General features: G+C 43.5%; 8 protein-coding genes across 8 annotated transcripts; 5 read left to right on the forward strand and 3 right to left on the reverse strand.

The window, feature by feature from the left end:
• Positions 1-82: 82 nt before the first annotated feature.
• Positions 83-5,981, forward strand: V1512DRAFT_264820 (uncharacterized protein). The gene is made up of 10 exons (XM_066916766.1): positions 83-534; positions 584-704; positions 753-1,075; positions 1,122-1,243; positions 1,291-1,361; positions 1,412-2,499; positions 2,548-2,691; positions 2,740-2,885; positions 2,934-3,145; positions 3,191-5,981. The coding sequence occupies exons 1-10, from the start codon at positions 315-317 to the stop codon at positions 5,733-5,735; spliced, it is 4,992 nt and encodes a 1,663-aa protein (XP_066770553.1). The 5' UTR covers positions 83-314; the 3' UTR covers positions 5,736-5,981.
• Positions 5,940-7,820, reverse strand: V1512DRAFT_264824 (Tubulin/FtsZ, GTPase domain-containing protein). The gene is made up of 5 exons (XM_066916767.1): positions 7,701-7,820; positions 6,756-7,550; positions 6,486-6,708; positions 6,226-6,437; positions 5,940-6,170 (listed from the first exon to the last, which is right to left on the reverse strand). Exons 1-5 carry the CDS (start codon positions 7,735-7,737, stop codon positions 6,085-6,087), a joined length of 1,353 nt encoding a protein of 450 aa, XP_066770554.1. The 5' UTR covers positions 7,738-7,820; the 3' UTR covers positions 5,940-6,084.
• A 2,743-nt stretch (positions 7,821-10,563) lies between these two features.
• V1512DRAFT_264831 (HotDog domain-containing protein) lies at positions 10,564-11,496 on the forward strand. Its single transcript, XM_066916768.1, has 8 exons — positions 10,564-10,638; positions 10,691-10,744; positions 10,794-10,859; positions 10,916-10,958; positions 11,014-11,115; positions 11,168-11,184; positions 11,230-11,352; positions 11,400-11,496. The coding sequence occupies exons 1-8, from the start codon at positions 10,609-10,611 to the stop codon at positions 11,430-11,432; spliced, it is 468 nt and encodes a 155-aa protein (XP_066770555.1). The 5' UTR covers positions 10,564-10,608; the 3' UTR covers positions 11,433-11,496.
• Positions 11,497-11,794: 298 nt separating this feature from the next.
• On the forward strand, positions 11,795-19,497 carry V1512DRAFT_264835 (armadillo-type protein). The gene is made up of 6 exons (XM_066916769.1): positions 11,795-11,956; positions 12,011-13,638; positions 13,686-17,773; positions 17,820-19,128; positions 19,177-19,371; positions 19,420-19,497. The coding sequence occupies exons 1-6, from the start codon at positions 11,910-11,912 to the stop codon at positions 19,422-19,424; spliced, it is 7,272 nt and encodes a 2,423-aa protein (XP_066770556.1). The 5' UTR covers positions 11,795-11,909; the 3' UTR covers positions 19,425-19,497.
• Positions 19,475-20,349, reverse strand: V1512DRAFT_264838 (uncharacterized protein). Its single transcript, XM_066916770.1, has one exon. The coding sequence runs from the start codon at positions 20,143-20,145 to the stop codon at positions 19,537-19,539; it is 609 nt and encodes a 202-aa protein (XP_066770557.1). The 5' UTR covers positions 20,146-20,349; the 3' UTR covers positions 19,475-19,536.
• Positions 20,350-20,418: 69 nt separating this feature from the next.
• On the forward strand, positions 20,419-21,147 carry V1512DRAFT_240662 (uncharacterized protein). Its single transcript, XM_066914232.1, has 2 exons — positions 20,419-20,662; positions 20,709-21,147. The coding sequence occupies exons 1-2, from the start codon at positions 20,479-20,481 to the stop codon at positions 21,041-21,043; spliced, it is 519 nt and encodes a 172-aa protein (XP_066770558.1). The 5' UTR covers positions 20,419-20,478; the 3' UTR covers positions 21,044-21,147.
• Positions 21,148-21,189: 42 nt separating this feature from the next.
• V1512DRAFT_209678 (uncharacterized protein) lies at positions 21,190-21,897 on the reverse strand (the record flags this gene model as incomplete). The annotated part of the gene is made up of 3 exons (XM_066913474.1): positions 21,190-21,537; positions 21,589-21,725; positions 21,774-21,897. Coding segments are annotated over 3 exons (609 nt in total), but the record flags the coding sequence as incomplete, so codon positions are not given.
• A 428-nt stretch (positions 21,898-22,325) lies between these two features.
• On the forward strand, positions 22,326-23,779 carry V1512DRAFT_264843 (inhibitor of growth proteins N-terminal histone-binding-domain-containing protein). Its single transcript, XM_066916771.1, has 2 exons — positions 22,326-22,701; positions 22,751-23,779. Exons 1-2 carry the CDS (start codon positions 22,656-22,658, stop codon positions 23,719-23,721), a joined length of 1,017 nt encoding a protein of 338 aa, XP_066770560.1. The 5' UTR covers positions 22,326-22,655; the 3' UTR covers positions 23,722-23,779.
• Positions 23,780-23,928: the final 149 nt, after the last annotated feature.

Below are 23,928 nucleotides of genomic sequence, written 5' to 3' on the forward strand. Positions count from 1 at the left end.
TGTCGTGTATGTTTTTATTCTAGCCCTAACCTTGCTTTCACTTCAAGTAAGGTTGGGAAATACAATCTATAATCGTGAGCTCGGTGATTTTACGTTCATCCTACACGAAACAGTATTACAATATAATCACTGTAAGCTGGTTGGTATTAAGTGGCCTTGTTTGAATCGATAAATACAACCGTAATTGGCTTGATCGTTTTATCTGCAATATAACTTCTGACCACTTACTTCGCAACGGCATCACCAGAAACTGAACGGATTCACTCGTATTCTGACAGGCTCTCGCTAGCTTGTAAGTGATCTAACTAATCACTATGGGAAATCAGATATCACAGGTCACCCCATCAGCTTCGACGGTCGGTATCGACTCGTATGTTGACGAACTGGGTGATATTCAATATGACAAGACTTGTGGATCTGCTCGATTTATGAAGACTGTTCGAGGCCGGCATAAAGACGGACTGGTCATTGTAAAGATTTTCATTAAACCAACAGCTAGTTTGGGACTACGAAGCTTTCAGAAACAGTTAACCAGTATGGTGGTCTACTAGTGCTTGATTTAACGGTAGTTAATATTTTGTAGGCGAGCGAAACGCGCTTTTGGAGGTTTCACATGTGGTACCGTATAGTATAATCATGGAAACGGAACGCGCAGGATATCTAGTTCGGCAATACTTCGGAGATACTTTGTACGACCGCATAAGGTATGAACAATCCGTGGTCAAATCAGTGTTATTCTAACAAGATCGTAGTACAAGACCATTTCTGGAGAATATTGAGAAATGTTGGATTGCATACCAATTGCTCTCAGGTCTAGATCGATGCCACAGGCGTGGTGTTCATCACGGTGATATCAAGACAGAAAACGCAGTTGTTACCTCGTGGAACTGGGTTTATCTTACCGACTTCGCCTCGTTTAAACCAACCTTCCTTCCTGAGGATGACCCAGCAGACTTTTCTTTTTACTTTGATACATCATTACGGCGTGTTTGCTACGTTGCCCCTGAAAGATTTTGCGGGCCTGACGAGAACAAACGTGGTCCCTTGACCGATGCAATGGATATTTTTAGTTTAGGGTATATACAAATGCCGTTTCCCTGGTTATTTATACTAATTAATTTGATGTGTGATTGCGGAATTATTTCTCGACGGAGCACCTATTTTTACACTCTCTCAGTTATTTGCTTTCCGCCGAGGCCAGTATACACCAGACCTATCGAAAATTGTCGACCCAGAAATTCGAGTAAGAGATTTCAATTTCTTTTTAGACAATTGCTAACACTTCTGCAGTCACTAATTCTGCATATGATAAGTCTCGATCCAACACATCGCTTCTCTGCTGACGCGTATTTGAATGAATGGTATGCAACTCGACAAAAAGTATCAGGTCCTGTCCTAATTTTTTTATTAGGCGCGACAAAGCGTTCCCGGGCTACTTCTATAACTTTTTGCATGAATATGTGCAAAGTATTACTGAACCCAGCGTCTTAAGGCTTGGGCAGAAATCACTAGCTGCGCAGTCTGTGGAAGCAGATTTCAGAATAGAACGTATATATAGCGATTGCGATAAGATTGCTTATTTTTTAGGGTTTGATATACCAAACATCAGAAACAGCGACAAAATCTTACGAGGAGAACGCTACACTGATCCTTTCCCTGTATACCTTGACATTCCAAATTATCATACATCCGTGCCCGTGGAGACACGTAAACCTCTGGAAGACAGCGGTGCCCTCATTTTTCTCGCTATCGTGGTTTCTGCTATTAGAAATACTGCAACAGCTACGGCCAGGCTACATGCGTGCGACTTGATTTTGGCATTTGGCGAGCAGCTTCCTGACGAGGCTAAACTAGATCGCTGCTTACCTTATTTATTTGCACTAATAAAGGACGATTTCGTCAATGTGCGGATTGCTGCCTTAAGATCACTGACACAAATTCTCTCATTGGTGAAAAGAATTTCTCCAGTGAACGAAGGTATTTTTCCAAAATATTTGATACCGCAGTTTCAAAACCTCCTCCAAGGGCGAGAGGTTTTTTTGCGGGCCAATTATGCGTCATGCATCTCTACGCTGGCCGAAACTGCACTCAGATTTCTTGATATGTCCCAAGAAGCGCTAAAAACTGGAACAATTCTTTTCCCAAAAGCCGACGAGGAAACCGAAGAAGGAGTGTCGAGTCGCATCCGTCAGCAGAATTTATATAATGTGCATCGCCGAGAGCTAGTTGATCAATTTCAAGACCAAGCCATATCCTTGTTGACCGATCCCGAGCCAGCTGTGAAACGTGCATTGCTGCGTACAATTTCGCCTTTGTGCGCTTTTTTTGGAGGACAGAAGGCCAGCGAAATAATTTTAAGTCACCTGATCACATATTTAAATGACAAAGATGCGCTGCTTCGCGGCGCATTCTTTGATGGCATTATTGGTTTGGCTACTTTTGTCGGTGGTAATAGTTTGGAGGAGTATATAATGCCGCTGATGGTGCAAGCTTTGGCGGGTGTGTATTTTTTATTTCGGCCGATTAATCAAATCTAACCTGATTTAGATACTGAAGAGTTTGTTATAGAGAAGGTGCTGCATGCATTTACAAGCCTAGCGGAGCTGGGCTTGATAAGAAGGCCTAGTATTTGGGATTTGGTTCGCATCATTGTACGGTTTTCGGTACATCCGAACCTATGGATTCGCGAAGGTTATTTAAACGAAATGTCTCTGTTGTACCGTGCTTATATGTATCTAGGTGTTTTTTCCTTTATCTCGGCCACGACAAAGTGGTTATCGCCTGCAGATGTTCATTGCATTATTCGTCCCATTGTAAAGCCATTTTTACGATGCGAGATTCTAGATTACTCCGATGTGATGTTACAGGACTTTTGCAAATTACCGGTACAAAGATTTTGATTTACTGACTTTTTTGTTGCTAATAGACCGTAGCTGTCACGAATTATTTTCAATACCGCCATCGCCTGGGCCTCAGAATCACGGGAATCTAATTTTTGGAAGCCTGCAAAAGAACAACGAATGTCTGATATTGTCCCGTTGTTTGATGGATCGTATTCTATTACTTCGTCGCTTCATAATCTCGCCATCACAAAAGCGTCGCATTTGGAAAATGGATTTTTAGAGAAAACTTCAAAAACAGAAGAGTGAGATAAAAGTATACTTAAGTATAATATCGCTAACCTGTACAGGGACGCAGCATGGCTACGGAAGCTTAAAATTATGGGGCTTCAGGAAGATGATCTTTGGAAGCTGACTGCTCTCAGAGAGCATATGTGGCGTATAGCCGAAGCAAACAATAACAGTCGTCTTGTTGTAACTCACAAGCAGTTTCCCAAGGACATTGATATGGATCGTACCATTTCGGTCAACAAGCTAAACATACCATTACACACGTACTTTTTCGATGGCAAGCGTACAAACATTCGGCAACAGCCACGAAAGCTACCGGTGTCAGAATCTACAATTAAAGAATATAAGGCTGCCACAGCGTTGATGGACGCGCTGAAAACAATTGATAGTTATCAGCGACGCTCACCTGCGTCTCTTACGCTCAAGAAGACGGAGATTCCGCCGCACTGGCTAAATGGTGTTGAGGGCTCGCCTCGAACAATGGCGCCAATTTTCCACGTCGGATCACCACGTCGAACGTCTACCGCTAGCATATTTATGACAAGTCCTTCCCGAGTACAAACAAACGGCTCAACAGTAACTAGAGTTAATACGGCGGGCAGCGACACAGCAGCTTCCAAGGACGGTGAAGATGCGGCAGCAGCAGCCGCTGCAATAGTTACTCTATCGCCTGCAGGTGAAGATTTAGAGCGTCATGTTACTACGTCCCACGAACTTAGACGAAGAGCTAGTGTGGTAACGTTTATGACTAGACGGGAACAGAATACTGGGAAAACCACACCAGATGTGAGTGCAGACAATACGGTCGTGTATGGACAGCTTGACAAGCCATTTGACAAGACTGACCAAGCCACTCCAACAAAGAAGTCTGCTCGTTCTGCTAACGGTGCTGTTTATACAGCAAATGAAATTTCTAACAGATCGAAAATTATTGCACATGATTTTACAGATAATGCAGATGAAGATACTTCCAAGGAGCAGCAATTTGTGTTTCGTGGCCATTCGTATATGGGCGACGACCCGTACATTTTAAAACTGCTGGACACTGTCTATGTGGAGAAATTTATGGAAGACATACCAGAGTTTGGGCCACAAATTCCACTAGCAGCGCGGCCAAGAGCTCTCGTGAGACACAGTACTGGTCAGACACCCAACTTTGGTCCTTGGCGTCCTGATCGGGTGCTCATTGCCCATTTTGAAGAGCACAATGGTCCAATCAATCGTGTCATTGTCTCGCCTGATCATTTGTTTTTCTTGACAGGCTCGGATGACGGCACGATTAGAGTTTGGGACTCTCTGCAGCTGGAACGCAATGTAACGAACAGATCGCGGCAAGTTTTCAAGCAAGGAGCGAAAGTGCGCTGTATGTGTTTTATTGAAAGTACCTATTGTTTTGCCAGCGGAGATGTTTCCGGATTGGTCAATATTTTGAAAGTTGATTACAGTTCGCCAGTCGTGAGTCGTGGAATTGCGAAATATGGTAAAATTACGATCCTGAAGTCATATCAGCTTGATGATGGAGAATTTGCAGTTTGGATCGAGCATGCTAAGATCCAATCAGGCTCAATTTTGATTATTGCGACAAATAAATCGCGCATTATTGGGCTGAATCTGCGGACCATGCGGCGGGATTTTGTGTTTGAAAATCCACTGTATCATGGTGTTGTGACCAGTTTTTGTGTGGACCGGTCTCGTGAGTGGTTGGTTGTGGGTACATCGCGCGGCATTCTTGATTTGTGGAGTATCCATTACCAAATCCGATTGAAGGCATGGGGTTTGCGTGCCGGTACACCGATTCATCGAGTGTCAATGCATCCAACTCAAGGCAGGGGGAGATGGATTTGTGTTGCTGGAGGTACGAACGTGAATGGCGATGAGATTACTGTTTGGGATGTTGAGAAAACGGTTTGCCGAGAGGTATACCGGACATCTAGCGATGCTGATACAGATTTTGCCAATGACAAGCGATATGAGCCGGTGGAGGTGGATGACGATCCGCCAGAAGTCATTCTTGCACGATTTGCTAGCGATCCAGTGCAGTTACTTGAACGCACCGAGGCTAGTATTGCCAAGGGAATCAGGTCGTTTTGTATTGGTGCTGCCGATTTTGGAGCTACATATATATCTGAAAGCGGTTTCATGTCGGATACTTCCGTACGCCAGGCCGCCAGTACTTTTATTATAAGTGTTGGGGCTGACCGATGTATTCGGTACTGGGGTAACGGTAAAGCTGAGTATTCATGCGTTGTCAGCTCACCGGACGTGGGCCAGACAAGGTCCACATACACCGTTAGTAACCCAAGGCCTTCGTTGTCAATCACGAGCGAAGTGACCCGCTCAACTGACATTTTTCGGATTCCGCAATCCACCACGTCGTCCATTAGTAGCCAAGAAGAAGCCTCACCACCCAGACGGAGCACTTTGACACGAGCTTTGCCTCCACCACCGGCGATACAGACCAAACGCAACACGCTCGTAACACCAGAGCAGCAAGGTGTATTGCGGAATCACACGGATACTATTTTGGACGTTGCGTTGTTGTGTAGGCCGTATGGATTGATTGTTACAGCCGATCGAAACGGAAGACTGAAGGTGTTTGCATAGGATTCAATGTGGATGTTCTTAAAGTTTACATAGGCGTTATTTGTTTGTTTATGGGGTTCAATAAAGTTGTTTGACTTTATAAAATGATCCACTACAGAGCTGAGGCTCAGGGGTTAGTTAAGTGTTTTAGATAAACGAAAAGTTAATCTTAGCGAGATGCGATCATTAAAAGGTTTGAAACAAGCTCGAACCGGTTACAAGTTGTTGAAAAGCAAAAACTATAAATTATTGTACACATGACCAGATAAAATACAAGGCCGCATCACTTTAAATTGATATTCAATGCTTCACTGAACACAGAGCATTGAAAGCACAGAGATTTCACCTTTAAAAAGGGAATGTAGACAAATCACTCTTCAAGTAGTCCATCGTCTTGTTCTTCTAGATAATTCTCTTCAATATCATCGTCGGCGCCAATTTCCTGGTATTGCTGATCTGAACACACAGCGTTAGCAAAATAAGCGTTGAAAAAAGGCAAAAAGGCACTTACATTCGGCAATCAAATCGTTCAAGTTGCCTTCAGCTTCTGTAAATTCCATCTCGTCCATGCCCTCGCCGGTGTACCAATGCAAGAAAGCTTTGCGTCTAAACATGGCTGAGAATTGACCGCTTGTGCGGAGGAACAGCTCTTGAATGGCCGTTGAGTTTCCGATAAAAGTCGCGGATGTCTTTAGGTTTGCAGGGGGGATGTTGCAAATCGAACTGTGTATGTTAGAGTGAGCATGACTTAACAATAAAATCGTCTCGTACGTTTGGATGTTGTTTGGGATCCACTCAACAAAGTAAGCAGAGTTTCTGGTTTTCATTGCCATGACTGAATCTTCGACTTCTTTAGTCGAGACCTTTCCTCGGAAAATCGTTGATGCAGTCAGGTAGCGGCCATGGGTAGGGTTGGCGGCAGCCATCATGTTGACAGGGTTAAACAGCTGCTGAGTCAGTTCCTGCACACCGAGATGTTGAAAGGCACGTGTATCTAAATTAGATCAACCAAGTTTGCAATGAAAATGACGCAGCACTTACTGACGGCAAACAAAGGAGCAAAGCCAACCATGAAAAAGTGAAGCCGAGGAAATGGGACCATGTTGACCGCAAGCTTTCGCAGATCGCTGTTAAGCTGACCAGGGAATCGAAGACAAGTCGTGACACCAGACATGACCATTGAAATGAGCTTGTTGAGGTCAACATAATCTGGCTGTGGGATTCTCAAAGTTTTGGTGGCGATGTCATACAACGCTTCGTTGTCCAAACAGAAAGTCTCGTCCGCGTTTTCAACCAACTGATGGAACGACAAGACAGCGTTGTAAGGTTCAGTGACAGTATCTGAGACCTTAGGAGACGGTAAAACGGAGTAGGTGCATAGCATGCGGTCAGGATACTCCTCTTTGATCTTTGATAACAAAAGCGTTCCAAGACCGGATCCAGTGCCTCCGCCTAAAGAGTGAGTGACTTGAAACCCCTGGAGCGAGTCTGTGTTTTCGGCTTCTCTTCTTACAACATCCATAATGCTTTCCATCAATTCCGCACCTTCAGTATAAAATCCTTTGGCCCAATTGTTTCCGGCGCCGGAATCAGCTGAAATAAAGCTGTCCGGTCGGAATAGATCACCGTGTGGTCCTGATCTGATGGCATCAAGAGCTGAGGGTTCTAAATCAACCGCAACTGAACGAGGGACGTATTTTCTGTTAGAAGCCTCTGCAAAAAAGACTTCCATCTTGTCTAGACGGTCTGCCTCGGACACGTCAATGAGATGGCCCGCATTGTCGAGGCCGTGTTCAGCAGTGATGGTGTTCCAAAACTGTTCTGAAATCTGATTACTACAATATTAGAAGATCAATTGATAAATTAGAAATATAAGTACCCTACAACGAGTTAGTAAACAATGATAAAGAAGATTGATGAACTTGTAGCATGATACAAAGAAATATCAGTCTACAAAAGACAGAAAATTTTAGAAATCACACGTACCGGCCTGGCCACATTGAATAGAGATAATTTCACGCATTTCAGGTCAAAACTAAGCGAGATTAGTGGTGGTTAGGTTGACCAGATGAATGGACGCGATTGAATGTTTTGAATATTTTGTAGTGTGTTGTTGCTGTGTGGAGTGAGCCTCGAGGCCATTATTATGGCTGGTGCTGTGGCTATGCTATTGTGGCTTTTTACATAACGCGGCGCGTGAGATACCACCCACAAGAGGCCGCCTGCTCGTGACAATAACAAGTCTATATCGTACAACGAGAATGAGAATAAATACAAAATATAGTAAATAATGTCCAACCAACCAGTTATTTGAAAGCAAAACTGTTTATCAGTCAATTTTGTTGTGCCAGTCATATTTTCTTGAAATGTGAAGGAACCCTGGACATTACATCAAATACAACACAAAAATATGCAGTTTTTGTTGAGCTCACTATCGGTCTTCTTGCTGGTAATAATACCGCGGCTGCTGTGATTGCGGAGATTGCAGATTTGGAATGTCTCTTATTTGTGATTGGTGTTGTCCTGTTTGCTGCATCAGCGACGGGTATGTAGGCGTTCCATGCTGCCGGTCATAACTTTGGCCGCCAGGTATGCTAGGAGCTGGCAGATGTGGAATAAGAGGGCTTGGCAAAATCTGAGGTTGCGAATATGAACTCTGGCCATATGGTTGAGCAGAAGACGGAGCATAAGGAGTGTATTCGGATCTGTTTGTGCTTGCCGGAGATTGATTCAAAGAATGCTTATCATACGGCTGTCCGCGTTCTTCACGCCCTTCTTCAATGGACAGTCTGCGAAGTTTTGCTCTGCGGTTCTGAAACCAGACTTGTAATTGCCTGGGTGAAAGTCCTGGAATTTCGGCTGCCAGTCTTTCTCGCTGAGCGGCATCTGGATGTGGCTGTTTCGCAAACTCTGCCAGTAAGAATCGCGTTTGAGCGTGAGTTAATCTAAAACAATCAGCATGACTTATTATCTCACTGAATGGACCACACACCTAAAGCGTTTCATTTTTGAGCGCGATTCAGACGTAGCAAAAACAATGTCTGGCTGGCTGCTACTTGAATAGTATGCAGGCTGTACACTCTGAAACGGCGCAAGGTGAGGTGGCTCTGGTAATTGCTGCTGTGGTAATAATGAAGACGCTGACGGGAGTGCAGGTTGACCCATAGGCTGCAATGGCGGCATCAAACTACGCTGGGTACTATATGAGGGCAAAAGGCTAGCGGCTGAATAGTACGACATTGCATTTGATGGTGGTGGAATTGTCACTGGTTGCGGGTCGTGTTCTGCATAGTATTCGTGTTGCTGGCGAGGTATCGACGAGCTATGCTGATGATGATGATGATGATGATGATGCTGCTGCTGTTGCAAAGTAGATTGATGCGGTTGTTGCGGTTGTAGTGCTTGCTGCTGTTGCTGTTGCTGTTGCAATTGCGATTGTAATTGCTGCAGTTGCGGTTGCTGCGAGTCTGACCTTTGACTTGAATAGGATTGAATGTGTGGCATTGGATATACAGTTGAAGGATTTGCAAGTAGTGAAATTTGAGGTAGCGGCGAAGCAGCCGACATCGATATTTGGTGATCACCTTGTTCAGCTGGTGGGGGGGAGCTGGACATGGACGACTGACTGAGCAGAGAAGAAAAGAACAGATGAGAGAGACATTCGTGGGCGCGTATCAGGGTATAAGGCGTAGCTACTACTAGAAGCGTATACGACAGGGCAGCCAAGTGACGTCGGGCCGGTAAGTTTCGCGTGCGCTTGCCGCGGTCGAGTGATACCGAAGTTTGGGAACGGTGGTAGCGCAGCAAATATAGCGAGTAATTGTAAGCGGTAAAGGTTTATATTGACTCGGACTGGACATTCTTCTTCTATTTTACCCCTCGACCTTCTTTAACACTGCTGTCACAAGCCATTATAGACAAACTTAGCGAAACCATCCAACTAAATATAGACTTTTACTTCAATCCTAATTTCCTAAATGATTACAACTGCCGAACTCAATGATTTTCGCCTACGCGGCTGATTTTCCACCGTTGGATTGAGTGTTGAAGTTACGTGCAACAACATTAGAGTACGTCATTGTATAACATAACCTATAAAAAGTTTATGTATATAACGTGGTAACTGCGTATGTCTTAAGTAAAGCTTTCATGCAGGAAGCGGATTGACAGTAAACTATTTGACTCGGATCGGACAGATTTGGACTAGCGGGCTTCGAGGCGTCGGACAATTCTGGATACCACAACCGAGCATTTAAACTTTTGCACGACTTTGACACGGCTTCGATTAAGCTTCTACTAGGCTTCCATGCGTCATGACTGTTCCTTAACGGTCGGCATTTGCCAATAAGTTTTGCCCCTGGTATGCTAATAAACAATATATCTGGTACCTTGATATGTATTGGTCATTTGATTTGGTTGTGATAGCGTTGATCGTCCGTCTGTTAAAAACGCAATGATTATTATGGTACCTTATAAGAGCAGTTATCCCCCAACGCTCACTACGTAATACACCTCTTTGGCATATATTATTCATTTTGTTCAAGCTAGAATTTATTTGTTTTATACTTCTCAGTTTTACCAGTTTTACCAGTTTTACTGTAACAATAGATGGCATAAGCGAAAACTTTCCCATTAACCAACTTGACCCTCTACAACGTAACTTCTAATAATAAGTTAGTGGATAACACAAAGTCAGTTAACAAACTGTGTTGATCACAGGTACACTGCTAGTTGGGCTATACGGTGTGTGCCTTAATGCGGAAAAGTAAATCTCCAAACTCTAATTGCAAATGTAACAATTAAAGTTGGCCTCCTGAAAACGATGATCATTTTTTCTCTCGTCCGAGCTCTGCGAATCAAATATAAATCAGCAGTCAATTAAACGCGTGTGTAAATGAAGCCAACTGCAGTGTTTGTCAAGCGGGTAGTTAATCGGAATACATGATAATACACTCAACAGAATTAATGCATACTAGGTTTGGGCATCGTTTCTCTCCAGTTCAGGTCTAGAGCCAAACTTGCTCTCACATGTATGCAATTTTAGCAAGCAAATAATGGTGGACTGACATTTAATGTAAGCTGCATTTGATTGATGCTACTCCTGGTCTTGTGAAATTGGAGATGATGATAGAGAAGAAACATACAGTAAGTTCTTGCCGCATAAGCATCTTGATTTCATTGCCTGACATCTTTTATAATAGAACAGACTACAGATTTTGCATGGTGGTACTGTCGCTGCCCTTGGTATATCCTGATGGCTTGTCTGCTGGTAATACTTGTTAATTATACACCGTTTTAGTGGATCTTGCGGGTTCTCTTGCCGTTGCATCTCGGGGCATGTTCAACACTGGAGTCACCACCGATCTTAATGTCACGTACATATCTTCAGGTGGAAAAATTGGTAAGCCATTATGCTAGCTACGATTATTATTGAAGTTTACTTACAAATATAGGTGACAGCATTTTAATTGTCAGTTCTTTTGGCTTTGGCAGCTTTATACTAATTTATATCTAGGAAGGCAAGTGTCATAAACTTGGAAGGAGTCTCGCTTTCACAACTGTCGAGTTTTACAAACACAGTAACGAGCTTTTTGCTCGCGGTACTCACACAAAATACATAGCAGCTGCAATGAAAGATGTAAGTGCTTTGATTGCCTAACTGATTGCTCTCTCACTTTCACGCAGGAACACAATAGAATAGAAGAGCACAAACCTTAGAAAATAGATTATCTGTGTATAAAAGATGTTTTGAGTCTACAATTGAACTGCGTCTAGCAACATTTAACTTTACTGTAGTTGCAAACAGGGTTCCACAATACGCATATATGCGAAAAAGTAGTATTAATATGCCATATATATCTTGCTATAAATATAATTCTAAATGAACTCCGAGCCTACAATGATTTACCATGTAGTAAGAGTGATTTGATTTTCTGTCTTTTATCTATCTTATTCGATATGTTTAAAGTTGACTTGCTATTTCACCAAATCTCAACTAAGAAAGGTAAATGCATGTGGAAATTGCCAGAGTTTTAAATCTGGTTGACCCCATTTTACGAACGCCGCACGTCCTTCACAGGTAAGATTTGTATACATCACAGCACGTTATTCCAACATCATTTACCCAGTATTTCACGATTGTGCCCATTTGATTACGAGTTCAGGTCAAAACGCAGCAGCGAACAGTTTGGTGTCATGGACAACCTGGTCCTAAATCACATCTTTACCGATCTCAAGTCAAAGTATGTTGTATTGCTAAAATAGAGATTGAATTTGCATATTGACCAGCGCAAAAGGCAGCCTGAGGTTCGCAATAGAGCGGCAGAAGAGCTGCGCGAGAACCTTCAGTCAGTTATTCGTGAATTACCTATAGACCAATTTTCAAGATACAATAACGAAGTCAACCGGCGGATCTTTGACTGTCTCCACAATGCCGAAACTAGCGACAAGCTTGGCGGCATCGCTGCCATAGACAAACTGATTGATTTTGACGGAACAGAGGAGAACACTACTAAGATTACACGATTTGCAAATTACTTGCGAATGGTAATTCCTTCAAATGATTTCGAGGCTATGCGCGCCGCTGCAAAAGCGCTAGGTCGATTGGCGATTCCAGGTGGTATATTGACCGTTGAGTTTGTAGAGTTTGAGGTCAAGCGCGCTCTGGAGTGGCTACAATCTGATCGGCAAGAATCGCGTCGTGAGGCGTCAATGTTAATCATTTCTGAACTTGCGAGAAACAGTCCTACAATTCTATATGCCTATGTCCCTCAGATTCTTGATCTTATTTGGGTCGCTCTGCGGGATCCAAAAGTCAACGTTAGAAACGACGCAGCCGATGCGCTTCAAGCATGCTTGAAAATTATTTACCAGCGAGACAATCAGCTTCGGCAGCAGTGGTATTCAAAGATTTACGAGGAAACTCAGAAAGGATTTCGCATTGGCTCTGCAGACGCTATTCACGGTAGTTTGCTTGTTTATAGAGAATTGTTTGAGCAAGCAGGTATGTTTATGGACAAGTACTACGACGATGTTTGCGAAACGGTCTTGAAGTATAAAGATCACAGGGATGCTTTGGTTAGACGAACCGTGCTAGTAATGATGCCAACACTTGCAAGCTATAATCCAACAAAATTTACAGACAGCTACATTCACAAATGCATGCTTCACTTACTCGGCCAGTTGAAAAAAGATAGAGAGCGCAATCAAATCTTTCAGTCTATTGGATTAATCGCTGGAGCTGTGCACAGCAGCATGGGCCCTTATTTGGATGCAATTCTAGTCAATATCAAAGAAGGTTTGAGTCAGAAAGGCAGAGCAAGAAAAGAGCAAGAGAAGACAATTTTTGAGTGTATCAGTATGTTAGCTGCCGCTGTCGGTCAAGCATTGACAAAAAGTTTGAATCTTGACATTCTTGATCTTATGTTTGCATGCGGCCTCAGCGAGCATCTTCGCAAAACTCTGGTGGATCTTGCTACATACATCCGCCCTCTTTCGCCAACAATTCAAGAACGTCTCATCACCATCATTGCATATGCCCAGAGCGGGCGACCTTTTCGAGTACCCGGGTCTCCAGAGTCGACTTTACCGATGCTCCCCGAAGCAGCTCGGGAATACCGGGAAGCTATGCTGTCTAAAGATGGTCCGGCTAGTAGTAATGAAATGAAAGATTCTGACTTGATTGCCTTGACTATGAGAATTTTGGGCACTTTTGATTTTGTCGGGTACAAATTCAATGAGTTTGTCCGCAATTGTGTAATCACATATCTCGATGACGAAAACCCGGAGGTGCGGAAGGCGACCGCCTTAGCATCCTGCTCTCTTTTTTTGAAAGACCCCATTTGCTTTCAAACAAGTGCGCATGCAATTCGCGTTGTGGGAGATGTGTTGGAGAAATTACTTGCGGTTGCTATCGGTGATCCCGGTAAGTATATCGACCAATTTTCTCTTGCTTGCAAAACTAATTTGCAGTGGCTGAAATCCGTTTGGAAGTACTCAGATCTCTAGATGCTCGCTTCGACTCACATCTCTCTCAAGCCGATAGTGTGAGACTTTTGTTCACTGCTCTGCATGATGAAGTGTTTGGCGTGCGGCAAGTCGCCGTCGGTATTATTGGACGATTGACGAGCATCAATCCAGCATATGTCATGCCACCACTGCGAAAGACCTTGATCCAGTTACTGACCGAGCTAGAGTACTCCACCAATAGCCGTACCAAGGAAGAGAGTGCCAAGCTGTTATCTATCTTGGTGAGATCTACAAAAGGTCTGATAAAGCCTTATGTAGACCCGATGATCAAAGTGTTACTTCCAAAAGCACGCGATTCCAGCACCGCTACTTCTGCTAGCGTCATTACTGCTTTAGGTGAACTGTCTCGTGTTGGAGGTGAAGAACTAATTCCCTATATCAAGGACTTGATGCCTCTCATTCTGGACGTGCTACAAGACCAAAGTTCACCTATAAAGCGAGATGCTGCATTAAGATCACTTGGACAATTGGCAAACAGTTCGGGATATGTTGTGGATCCTTTAATTGATTATCCGCAATTGTTGGGAGTTCTAGTCTCAATCCTGAAGTCAGAACAGTCTTTGCAGATGCAGAGAGAGACAGTTAAACTAATTGGAATTCTTGGTGCGCTCGATCCGTATAAACATCAAATGATTGAACGTGGAACCGGTGATAAGGCTCGTGAGCAAAATGCCGCAGCGACAGACGTTTCGCTGTTGATGGCAGGCATTAATCCGTCGTCATCGGACGACTACTATGCTACAGTCGTAATCAACATTCTGCTGCATATCTTACGCGATCCTTCGTTGGGTACGCATCACATGGCAGTCATTCAGGCTATTATGTCAATTTTCAAAACACTGGGATTAAAATGCGTGCCGTTTTTGCCTCAGATCATTCCTTGCTTCTTAGGAGTCATGCGCACGTGTTCGCATAACATTTTAGAATTTTATTTTCAGCAGCTCGGAATTTTAGTTGCAATTGTGAAGCAGCATATTCGAAACTTTTTGCCAGACATTTTCCTGTTGGTGAAAGATTTTTTCAAGCAGTCATCCAGCTTACAGGTAACGATTTTGACTCTTGTTGAGTCAGTTTCGCGTGCTTTGGAAGGCGACTTTAAGATGTACCTTCAGCAATTGTTGCCGTTGATGCTTCAGATTTTTGATCAAGATAAGACTGCGCTACGAAACACTTCACAAAGAGTTCTTCATGCTTTCGTAGTATTTGGGTCGAACGTCGAGGAGTATATTCACTTAATTCTTCCATCGATTGTTCGCATGTTTGAGAACTCGCCGCCAACGCTTGAGGTCACGGCTATGGAAACGGTCGGACAGATGTGCAAGAGCGTGAATCTTGCTGACATGGTCTCTCGGGTTATGCATCCTACTTTGCGCGTGTTATCGTCCACCGCAAATGAAGACGTGAAAAAAGCTGCGATGGAATTGATTACATCAATGATTTATTACTTGCGCGAAGACATTGCCGTTTTTGTACCGGTGATCAACAAGGTTGCTGTGGCCAATAAAATATATCATCCACAGTATGAGTTGCTTGTATCTAAAATGGTCAAGAAGGAACCGTTTCCTCAAAAGCTAGATACCGACTCTGACAAGAAGTATGCTATCAGTGGTACCGATGAGGTATCGGAGGCCAAGGCCCCGGTCAAGAAACTGCCCGTTAATCAGCAGCATTTGAAGGCAGCTTGGGAGGCATCGCAGAAATCCACGAGAGATGACTGGCAGGAGTGGATTAGGAGGTTGTCGGTTGAATTACTCCGCGAGTCTCCGTCGCATGCGCTCCGCGCGTGTGCGTCACTGGCTGGAATTTATTATCCTCTTGCCAAAGATCTTTTTAACGTCAGTTTTGTATCATGCTGGACCGAACTATGCGATCAGTATCAGGACGAGCTTGTTCGGGCAATTGAGACAGCATTAATGTCGCCAAAAATTCCACCAGAAATCCTGCAGTCATTGTTAAATTTAGCGGAGTTTATGGAGCATGACGACAAAGCGTTGCCAATGGATATCCGAACTCTCGGTCAGTATGCTACTAGGTGTCATGCTTATGCCAAAGCATTGCACTACAAGGAGTTGGAATTCATTCAAGAGCCCACAACGCCAACGATCGAATCACTTATTAGTATCAACAATCAATTACAGCAGAATGATGCTGCGGTTGGTATTCTGAAGCATGCGCAACAGCATCATGATTTGCAGCTCAGAGAGACTTGGTATGAAAAACTGCAACGATGGGAAGATGCGTTGGAGGCATACAATCGCCGAGAGAAGGATGAACCTGACTCGTTGGATATCACAATGGGAAAAATGAGATGTCTGCACGCTTTAGGAGAATGGGAGCTGTTGTCAGAGCTTGCTCATACAAAGTGGATCAACTCCAGCGTCGAGATTAGGCGATCTATTGCGCCGTTGGCAACAGCAGCTGCATGGGGTTTGGGCCATTGGGATAATATGGCGTCCTACATCGAGGTTATGAAACAAGAATCCCCTGACAGGTCTTTTTTTCATGCAATTCTCTCGCTTCACCGAAACCATTTTGAAGACTCTGCTACGCACATTGTCAAAGCACGAGATTTGTTAATCACAGAACTAACAGCCTTAGTTGGTGAGAGTTACAACAGAGCTTATGGTGTCGTTGTTCGTGTGCAAATGTTGTCAGAGTTGGAAGAAATCATTGAGTACAAAATGGCTGCAGATGATCCAGAACAGCAACGTATATTACGAAAAACGTGGACAAAGAGATTGAAGGGTTGCCAACGTAATGTTGATATTTGGCAGCGTATGCTTAAGGTCCGCGCTCTAGTCGTCAAGCCAAGACAGGATATGGAGATGTGGATTAAATTTGCAAACCTGTGTCGCAAGTCTGGTCGAATGGGTCTTGCAGAGAAGTCATTGAATTCGTTGATTGATAATCCTGACCCTGGAGCTATTGTCACTTCGTCTCAGTCATATGCTGGTCGGGCACCACCTCAAGTTGTGTATGCTCAGCTGAAGTACATGTGGGCGACGGGAAATCAACAGGCTGCGCTTGATCATTTATACGATTTCACTACAAAAATGTCTAAAGATCTTGGATTAAACACGACCGACTTAATGACACAGCCGTTGCCATCCGAACTTGTGATTTCGACTTCACTTGCAAACATGTCATTAACTACCTCTAGTGCGAATGGTGCAATTATTAATGGCGCTATGAATGCTACCGGTCCTAATGGTTCACTTGCCGCTAAGAAAAAGGTCGAAGAGTATACCAAACTGCTTGCCAGATGTTTTTTGAAGCAGGGCGAGTGGCAGATTGCTCTTCAAGATTCTTGGCGTAGCGATAGTTCGAGTACTATTTTGCGATCTTACCTGCTCGCTACATATTTCGACAAGGGTTGGTACAAAGCATGGCATAATTGGGCACTCGCAAATTTTGAAGTAATTACTTCTGTCGATAAGCCTGACAATACAGACAGAAGCGAGGCGATCCCCAACAATCTTGTGGACAAGTATGTTTTGCCAGCCATGCAAGGTTTCTTCAAATCGATTTATCTGTCAAGTGGGAACTCATTGCAGGACACGCTGCGCTTGCTTACACTTTGGTTTCGATACGGTGGACAGCCTGAACTGGCTAAAGCAATGAATGAAGGTTTCACAACCGTGAGCATTGACACATGGCTTGAGGTCATTCCTCAGTTGATTGCACGTATCCATCAGCCAAACCCAGTTGTCCGCAAATCGCTTCATAGCTTAATCTCGGATCTCGGACGAGCGCATCCGCAGGCTTTGGTATACCCACTAACAGTTGCAATTAAGTCTGACAGTCACACTCGACAGATGGCTGCCGGTGGCATTATGGACAAGATGAGATCACATAGTGCAAAGCTGGTAGAACAGGCTGAGATAGTCATTCAAGAGCTTATTAGAGTAACTGTATTGTGGCATGAACAATGGCATGAAGGTCTTGAAGATGCGTCAAGGTTATTTTTTGGCGATCATAACATTGAGAAAATGTTTGCTACGCTTGAGCCCCTTCACAAGATGCTCGAACGAGTAAGTACATGCTACAAAGATATGGGACTTTTATTAATGACTACAGGGTCCTCAAACTCTGCGGGAGATTTCTTTTCATCAGGCATTCGGTCGTGATCTCAAGGAAGCTTACGAATGGGTTTTGAGCTTCAAACGCAATAACGACATGACACATCTGAATCAAGCGTGGGATATCTACTATAACGTTTTCCGACGTATCACACGACAACTGCCACAGCTACAGACTTTGGATCTACAGTATGTGTCTCCGAATTTATTGGAGTGTCATGACTTGGAGCTTGCAGTGCCTGGTACATATGCAAGTGGCAAGCCGGTGATCAGAATTGTGTGTTTCGAGCCGACTTTGACAGTCATTTCGTCTAAGCAGCGACCGCGAAGACTTACTATCAAAGGCAGTGATGGTCATGACTATCAGTATGTTTTAAAGGGACACGAGGATATTCGCCAGGATAGTTTGGTTATGCAGTTGTTTGGATTAGTTAATACATTGCTGGCTGCTGATTCAGAGTGTTTTAAACGTCACCTGAACATCCAGCAATACTCGGCCATCCCATTATCTCCAAAGTCAGGATTACTTGGATGGGTCAAGGATAGTGACACGTTCCACGTGTTGATTCGCGAGTACAGAGATAGCCGAAAGATTTTGTTGAATATTGAGCACCGAATCATGTTACAGATGGCACCAGACTACGATCACTTAACATTGATCCAGAAAGTTGAGGTATTTATGTATGCGCTCGATAACACAACCGGTCAGGATATGTATCGTGTGCTGTGGCTGAAAAGTCGGTCGTCAGAAGCGTGGCTAGATCGTCGGACGACTTACACTCAATCGTTGGCTGTTATGTCTATGGTGGGCTACATTCTTGGACTTGGTGATCGACATCCATCCAATCTTATGCTTGACCGATATACGGGCAAGGTCGTTCACATTGATTTTGGAGATTGCTTTGAAGCTGCGATTTTGCGTGAAAAGTATCCTGAGAAGGTGCCGTTCCGATTGACTCGAATGTTGACATATGCTATGGAGGTTTCCGGAATTGAAGGAAGCTTCCGCATCACGTGTGAAAATGTCATGCGGGTACTTCGCGACAATAAAGAGTCTTTAATGGCGATTTTAGAAGCGTTTGCGCATGATCCGTTAATTAATTGGGGATTCAATTTGCCGCAGGCTGAGAAGCCATCCCAGGCGTACCCGACAGACGGAGTTGCTAAGAACGGCATAATGAATGGCGAATCTGCTGCGATTTCTGCTTCAATGATGGCTAGAGAGCGCAAAGGTAGAATTATTCTGTCTTCGTCGTCAGGTTTAGATCGCCGCAGGCCTCAAATCGATGAAGAGGAGATGGTAAATTGTACGCAGTCAATTCAGTTCAGGTGTGGCCCAAGGCTAACAGAAGTAGTGGAACTGCAAAATCAACTGGAATCTCGCAACGCGCGTGCGACAGTCGTGTTGAAAAGAATCTCAGACAAACTCACGGGTAACGACTTTAAGCAACCCAAGGAGTTAGATGTGCCTCACCAAGTTGACAAATTGATTCAACAGGCTACTAGTGTTGAAAATCTGTGCCAGCATTTTATTGGATGGTGTTCATTCTGTGAGTTTGACTTTCTGCTATTGTTAACGTCACTAACATGGTATTTAGGGTAAACGCAAATTAAATAGTGTACATTTAGGAGTTTATGTTAAATGTTATTATTGATGGCTAAATGTATTGAAATTTATATGACAACAACGCCGTAGATGCAAAATATTAAATAAACTAGAATACAAGGTCATGAAGCGATTGGATTGCTTTTTGCCACTGTTGAATCAATGGATGCGTGCGAACAAGTTCAGTTCTAGATGTTTCATCTGTATTACTAAGTTCTGTCCACCTAGGTAAGATGTCACCGGTATGCTCATCCACTTTCCAGTATTCGCCGCCAAATACTATCTGGACATCTAGTAACTCGTCTCTTACTCGTTCCTCGAGGCTTTCTGCTTCACGTTGTAGTTCTTCCATACCGCAAACTTTCCCTCTTATGCCCTGCAAAAGACCCAACAGCCTTCCAATTTGAAGTCCAAATTCTGCTCCAAGAGGGTATCCGTTGTCAAATGCGGGTTGCACCGATGCGGGCTTTCCCTGGGTAATGCCGTCAACATATCCTTGCTGTGAATGGTCTCGTCTTAATCTTCTAATGTCTGGATTTTCGCTGGTAATGTGCAACTCAGGTGATGAGGGTCGCGACGACAGGCCAGATGATTCCGCAGATGGAGGAGAAGAATAAGAAGTGTCATCTTCGGTTGTTGCACCGCCTCCTAAAACATTCAATTTTGGGTCAAACTCGTCTGAGTCTGGAGAGTATGACTGTTCAGGCTCAGGCTGCATGTTCTTACTGTTGCAAAAACTGTGGAGAAGAAACGAGTATTTACGAATAAGGTACGATACCCCTGCACTAACACTTCTCTGTAGCAAAGCTAAACGTTGCTGTCGAATATGCTTTACGCAGCTTCTTCGTCTTATAATTAAGTATCGCGGATATTTCTGAAAGTTTATTAGTCTGTTCGTACTACTACAATCTTTCTCTCCCTCGTAAATCGCGGTCAAAAATTGAAAGCTGTGATCCTGCGGCTCGCTTGTTTGAAGCGCCGCACTGTTCCGAGTCAACATTGGCGAAGTCAAAAATAATTTCGATTTCGAGCTGTACGTAGTACTAGTTCAATGAATTTGGGTATGGGGAATTCGGATAGGCTTGCGAGTGGAGCATTGCATGCAGATTCGGGTTCAAATTCTGCAAATGGAATGACACCTCAGCGAAAGCGACTATATAAAAACTTTTTGGTAGCTACGACGGCGACGTATCTGTCTGTAATGATCACGAAGAGAGCTACTCTTGCTAGAAGGCGTATGAATAATCAAGTGTATCAATAAATCTATGCTGACTTGGGTAGACATTCCTACAATGTTCTCACACAATGGAACTACGCCACCTTTCAACAAGTATCAAGACGGTGTTCAGGCAGTAGGTCTCGGCACACTGCTTTCTTGTTCTGTCTTCTCTATGGGCGTCACCGCGACAACTTTAATTTTTAATATCAATAACGTGCAAGAATTTCACGAGAAAATGCGCAGGTTTATGCAAAGTACCGGATTGCGCCCCAGTAACTCAGAAGAACTGGAAAAGAATGTAGATCCAAAAATCTTGGAACTAGAAACTGCGATTGAAGAGTTTATGGCCGGAACGTTCCCACAATCTGACGAGCAAGGCAAGAGCGAGAAAAAGTAAGCCGATAATAATGTATATTAAATTGTGACCACCCTCCTTTATTTGTATCTTTACAGAATTTTGTATATAATGTAACACAATAACAACTGATTCAAATTCCATAAACGCCAGTACCAAACCCAAAATTATTTGCCCCGCAAGATTAATCAGTCTAAATCGGAAATTCTAGCTTGGAGCTCATCAATCTTGCCCACCATCAGCATTTCTAGTTTTGCATCACGTACAAGATTCTCGTTTTCAAAATCTCCTCCCAATGGCTCAACATCATCCCTAATCTTGCTCTCGCTAATTTTCATGGCAACGGCGCTGAGAACACTAATAAAGTCACATTTCAGATACGCCACAACGCGGCCTGAGTTTGCAAATTCAAAATCTAGCTTGATAATCTCACAAGCTTCGTCCGCTTCAATAGAAACCACATTTCTTAAAGTGGACAAAATACTCCGCTTTTGCAAATCGAGTACAACGTAGTGATGCACTTTACGAACAAATGTCTTTTACCGTTAGCCAAGGCACCCAACTGTACTATTATGGTTACCACGAACCTTCATGTTCCGATCGAGATATTTACTTGCAAGCGTATTTAATGGAATATGCAAGGGAATTGTGTGTTTGTGAATGATATATCCACCAGTTTTGTCATTTTTGGCCAGTATAATATAGTTGGGTGAAGCAAACTTTTCTACTCAAATTAGCTTCAAACATTTCTGCTCCACTTCAGAACACGTACTCAGAGCAAATGACTCTATTCTTATACCAATTAAGTCCTCTCCAAATCCATTGTTCGAAGGGTCGGCAACTTTGAACGCAGTTACGCCAGTGATTCGGAACAGATTCTGTATTTGGAGATCACGCTGCTGATCGTACTTGGCCGAAATATACGTCAAAAGTTCTTTGCTCTGCTCTCGATCTAATCTGATAGCATCATCAGACAAGGTACTTTGTGTCTGACCTAACTGTGGCCTTGAAACAATCTTCTTGTTGGCCTGACGTTGTGCAATTTGCACTGCCTGCTCGGCTCTCTTGCGAGAAAGCAGGCTTACTAGTCTTATTAATAAACATCATTTCTAATGCACCCACCACACCTACTTTCAGATCGCAACGAGGCAATATCTCGGTGATATGTTTTTGCTGAAGACATCTTGTGGGATTTATCACGAATGAGCAACTATTTGTTTACATTCGGTTCTGGCATCTGGCTAGGGTTTCCAATCAGGGATAGGGTATTAATTATCTCCAAATCTCTTCAAAAATTTATTTCTTTTTATAACTAAACACGATTGTTTCTTTTTATATCATGGCTATGATTCAGTATATGTTAACTGTAATTAAATCAAAAATTAATTTTTATTTTTGGTCATCAGCCAAGAGTGGTGTGCTATAAGCAATTGCAAAAGCAATATCGTAATCCTTCTAAAGTTGATTGAATGCATATTGAGTAACTTCACTTAATTACCGGTAGTGCAAAAGTAAGCACTAAACCCTCGTTTCAGGCCGACTTTCTCAAGATCACGTGCACATAAGTCTGAATAGTGGCGTTGAACGACAGCAGTCCGGGGAGAATCGGGTCATATATAATCGATCAAATCGATTATTTTGAGCTGCAAAATAAATGAGTGTTGATGCTGCGTATGTGCTGGAGCAGTTCCAGTCAGAATGTAAGTTGATGTGGTGTTGTTGGTAGAGGGATGGGCTAATGACGAGTAGTGGCGAATGTGCCAGAAGAAGTAGCACATTATCTTGAAGAGATAAAAACAAAAGATATCAAGCTGTATAATCTACGGAAGCGGGTGCAACACAATGACAGTCAAATACAGAAACACATTAGGGCGCATGGGTCTTTGGTAGAAAACCCGAAGGAGGCTTCGTATATTACACGGATCAGTGCAGATTTGGAAAGTGCAATGAAGCTTCAAGAAGAGAAATGCGAGCTGGCAAACAAGTTGAATGATTTGATGACACGGCATTTGAAGAGACTGGATAGTGAGATTAAGAAGTTACAGAATGATGGGCTTTTGGCGCCTAGCACTGAGCAAGTAGTGTTATCAAGTATCAGAGCAGTCACAGCAACACCGGGCCACGTACAACAGATGAAACGGCCATCACCACAGCATCCAAATGGTATGCCAGTGGTCAGGGGATCTACGCCAGATGGGTCGTTGCCAAACACTCCTGGAGCGTTGCAACAGCGAATGATGAAGAAACAGAAGCTGGGACCTGGCGTGTCTGGACTAAGGACGGCTGCAGTGACAAATAGCAGTCCATTAACAGGCTTACAAATGACTCCCATCTACAATTCGGTGGCTGGGAATGGCATTGATACCGCTAGTATGCAATTTACAGGTGGTGCAGTGGAACGAGAACGGAGCATGCCAAATATGCCAAACCAGCATGGACCTCGGCTGGGAGGCAATCGGCCAGGGGTGAAGCCCAAGCAGAAGTCAGCTCAGCAAGGAGGTGATGACGAAGAAGATGACGAAGAGAACAATGATAGCGCGTTGTATTGCTTCTGTCAACAAGTGTCGTATGGTGATATGGTTGCTTGTGACAACAGTGAATGCCAATATGAATGGTTTCACTACGGTTGTGTGGGTCTCAAACAGCCACCAGTTGGAGTATGGTACTGTTCTGCGCAGTGCCAAGAAAAAGCACAGCACAGTAATAAGCGGAGGAAATAGTTTATGTACGATAGCGAATGGTGTATGGTGTAATATAAGGTGAACGGATCAAGCACTATAGTATACCCTTAAAAACACGACCCGTCTCTTAACAGCCTCAGTTCGAACTGATCTAATTTGAGACATAAACAGATTGACTTAGTGCCGAAGGGGGCGAAATGGACAATAATATGCAATTCATGTTTAACCTTCTATGTGTTCTAGAAG

Source organism: Lipomyces arxii, assembly GCF_038497795.1.
Source record: "Lipomyces arxii strain Phaff 12-163 unplaced genomic scaffold V1512scaffold_12, whole genome shotgun sequence".
In the NCBI taxonomy this organism is placed as follows: domain Eukaryota; kingdom Fungi; phylum Ascomycota; class Lipomycetes; order Lipomycetales; family Lipomycetaceae; genus Lipomyces; species Lipomyces arxii.

Bases quoted from the DNA above. Each gene is read 5' to 3' on its own strand.
- V1512DRAFT_264835 (XM_066916769.1), top strand. From the start codon at position 11,910: ATGGACAACCTGGTCCTAAATCACATCTTTACCGATCTCAAGTCAAA. The intron at 17,774-17,819 runs GTAAGTACATGC...TAATGACTACAG, and splicing joins TTCACAAGATGCTCGAACGA to GGTCCTCAAACTCTGCGGGA. The intron at 19,129-19,176 runs GTACGCAGTCAA...TAACAGAAGTAG, and splicing joins TGAAGAGGAGATGGTAAATT to TGGAACTGCAAAATCAACTG.
- V1512DRAFT_264831 (XM_066916768.1), top strand. From the start codon at position 10,609: ATGAAGCCAACTGCAGTGTTTGTCAAGCGG. The intron at 10,860-10,915 runs GTAAGTTCTTGC...CTTTTATAATAG, and splicing joins TGATAGAGAAGAAACATACA to AACAGACTACAGATTTTGCA. The intron at 10,959-11,013 runs GTATATCCTGAT...ACACCGTTTTAG, and splicing joins TGGTACTGTCGCTGCCCTTG to TGGATCTTGCGGGTTCTCTT.
- V1512DRAFT_264820 (XM_066916766.1), top strand. From the start codon at position 315: ATGGGAAATCAGATATCACAGGTCACCCCATCAGCTTCGACGGTCGGT. The intron at 2,500-2,547 runs GTGTGTATTTTT...AACCTGATTTAG, and splicing joins GATGGTGCAAGCTTTGGCGG to ATACTGAAGAGTTTGTTATA. The intron at 2,886-2,933 runs GTACAAAGATTT...AATAGACCGTAG, and splicing joins AGGACTTTTGCAAATTACCG to CTGTCACGAATTATTTTCAA.
- V1512DRAFT_264843 (XM_066916771.1), top strand. From the start codon at position 22,656: ATGAGTGTTGATGCTGCGTATGTGCTGGAGCAGTTCCAGTCAGAAT. The intron at 22,702-22,750 runs GTAAGTTGATGT...AATGACGAGTAG, and splicing joins GGAGCAGTTCCAGTCAGAAT to TGGCGAATGTGCCAGAAGAA.
- V1512DRAFT_240662 (XM_066914232.1), top strand. From the start codon at position 20,479: ATGAATTTGGGTATGGGGAATTCGGATAGGCTTGCGAGTGGAGCATTG. The intron at 20,663-20,708 runs GTATGAATAATC...TGACTTGGGTAG, and splicing joins AGCTACTCTTGCTAGAAGGC to ACATTCCTACAATGTTCTCA.
- V1512DRAFT_264824 (XM_066916767.1), bottom strand. From the start codon at position 7,737: ATGCGTGAAATTATCTCTATTCAATGTGGCCAGGCCG. The intron at 7,551-7,700 runs GTACGTGTGATT...TCTAATATTGTA, and splicing joins TATTCAATGTGGCCAGGCCG to GTAATCAGATTTCAGAACAG. The intron at 6,438-6,485 runs GTACGAGACGAT...TAACATACACAG, and splicing joins ATCCCAAACAACATCCAAAC to TTCGATTTGCAACATCCCCC.
- V1512DRAFT_264838 (XM_066916770.1), bottom strand. From the start codon at position 20,145: ATGCAGCCTGAGCCTGAACAGTCATACTCTCCAGACTCAGACGAGTTT.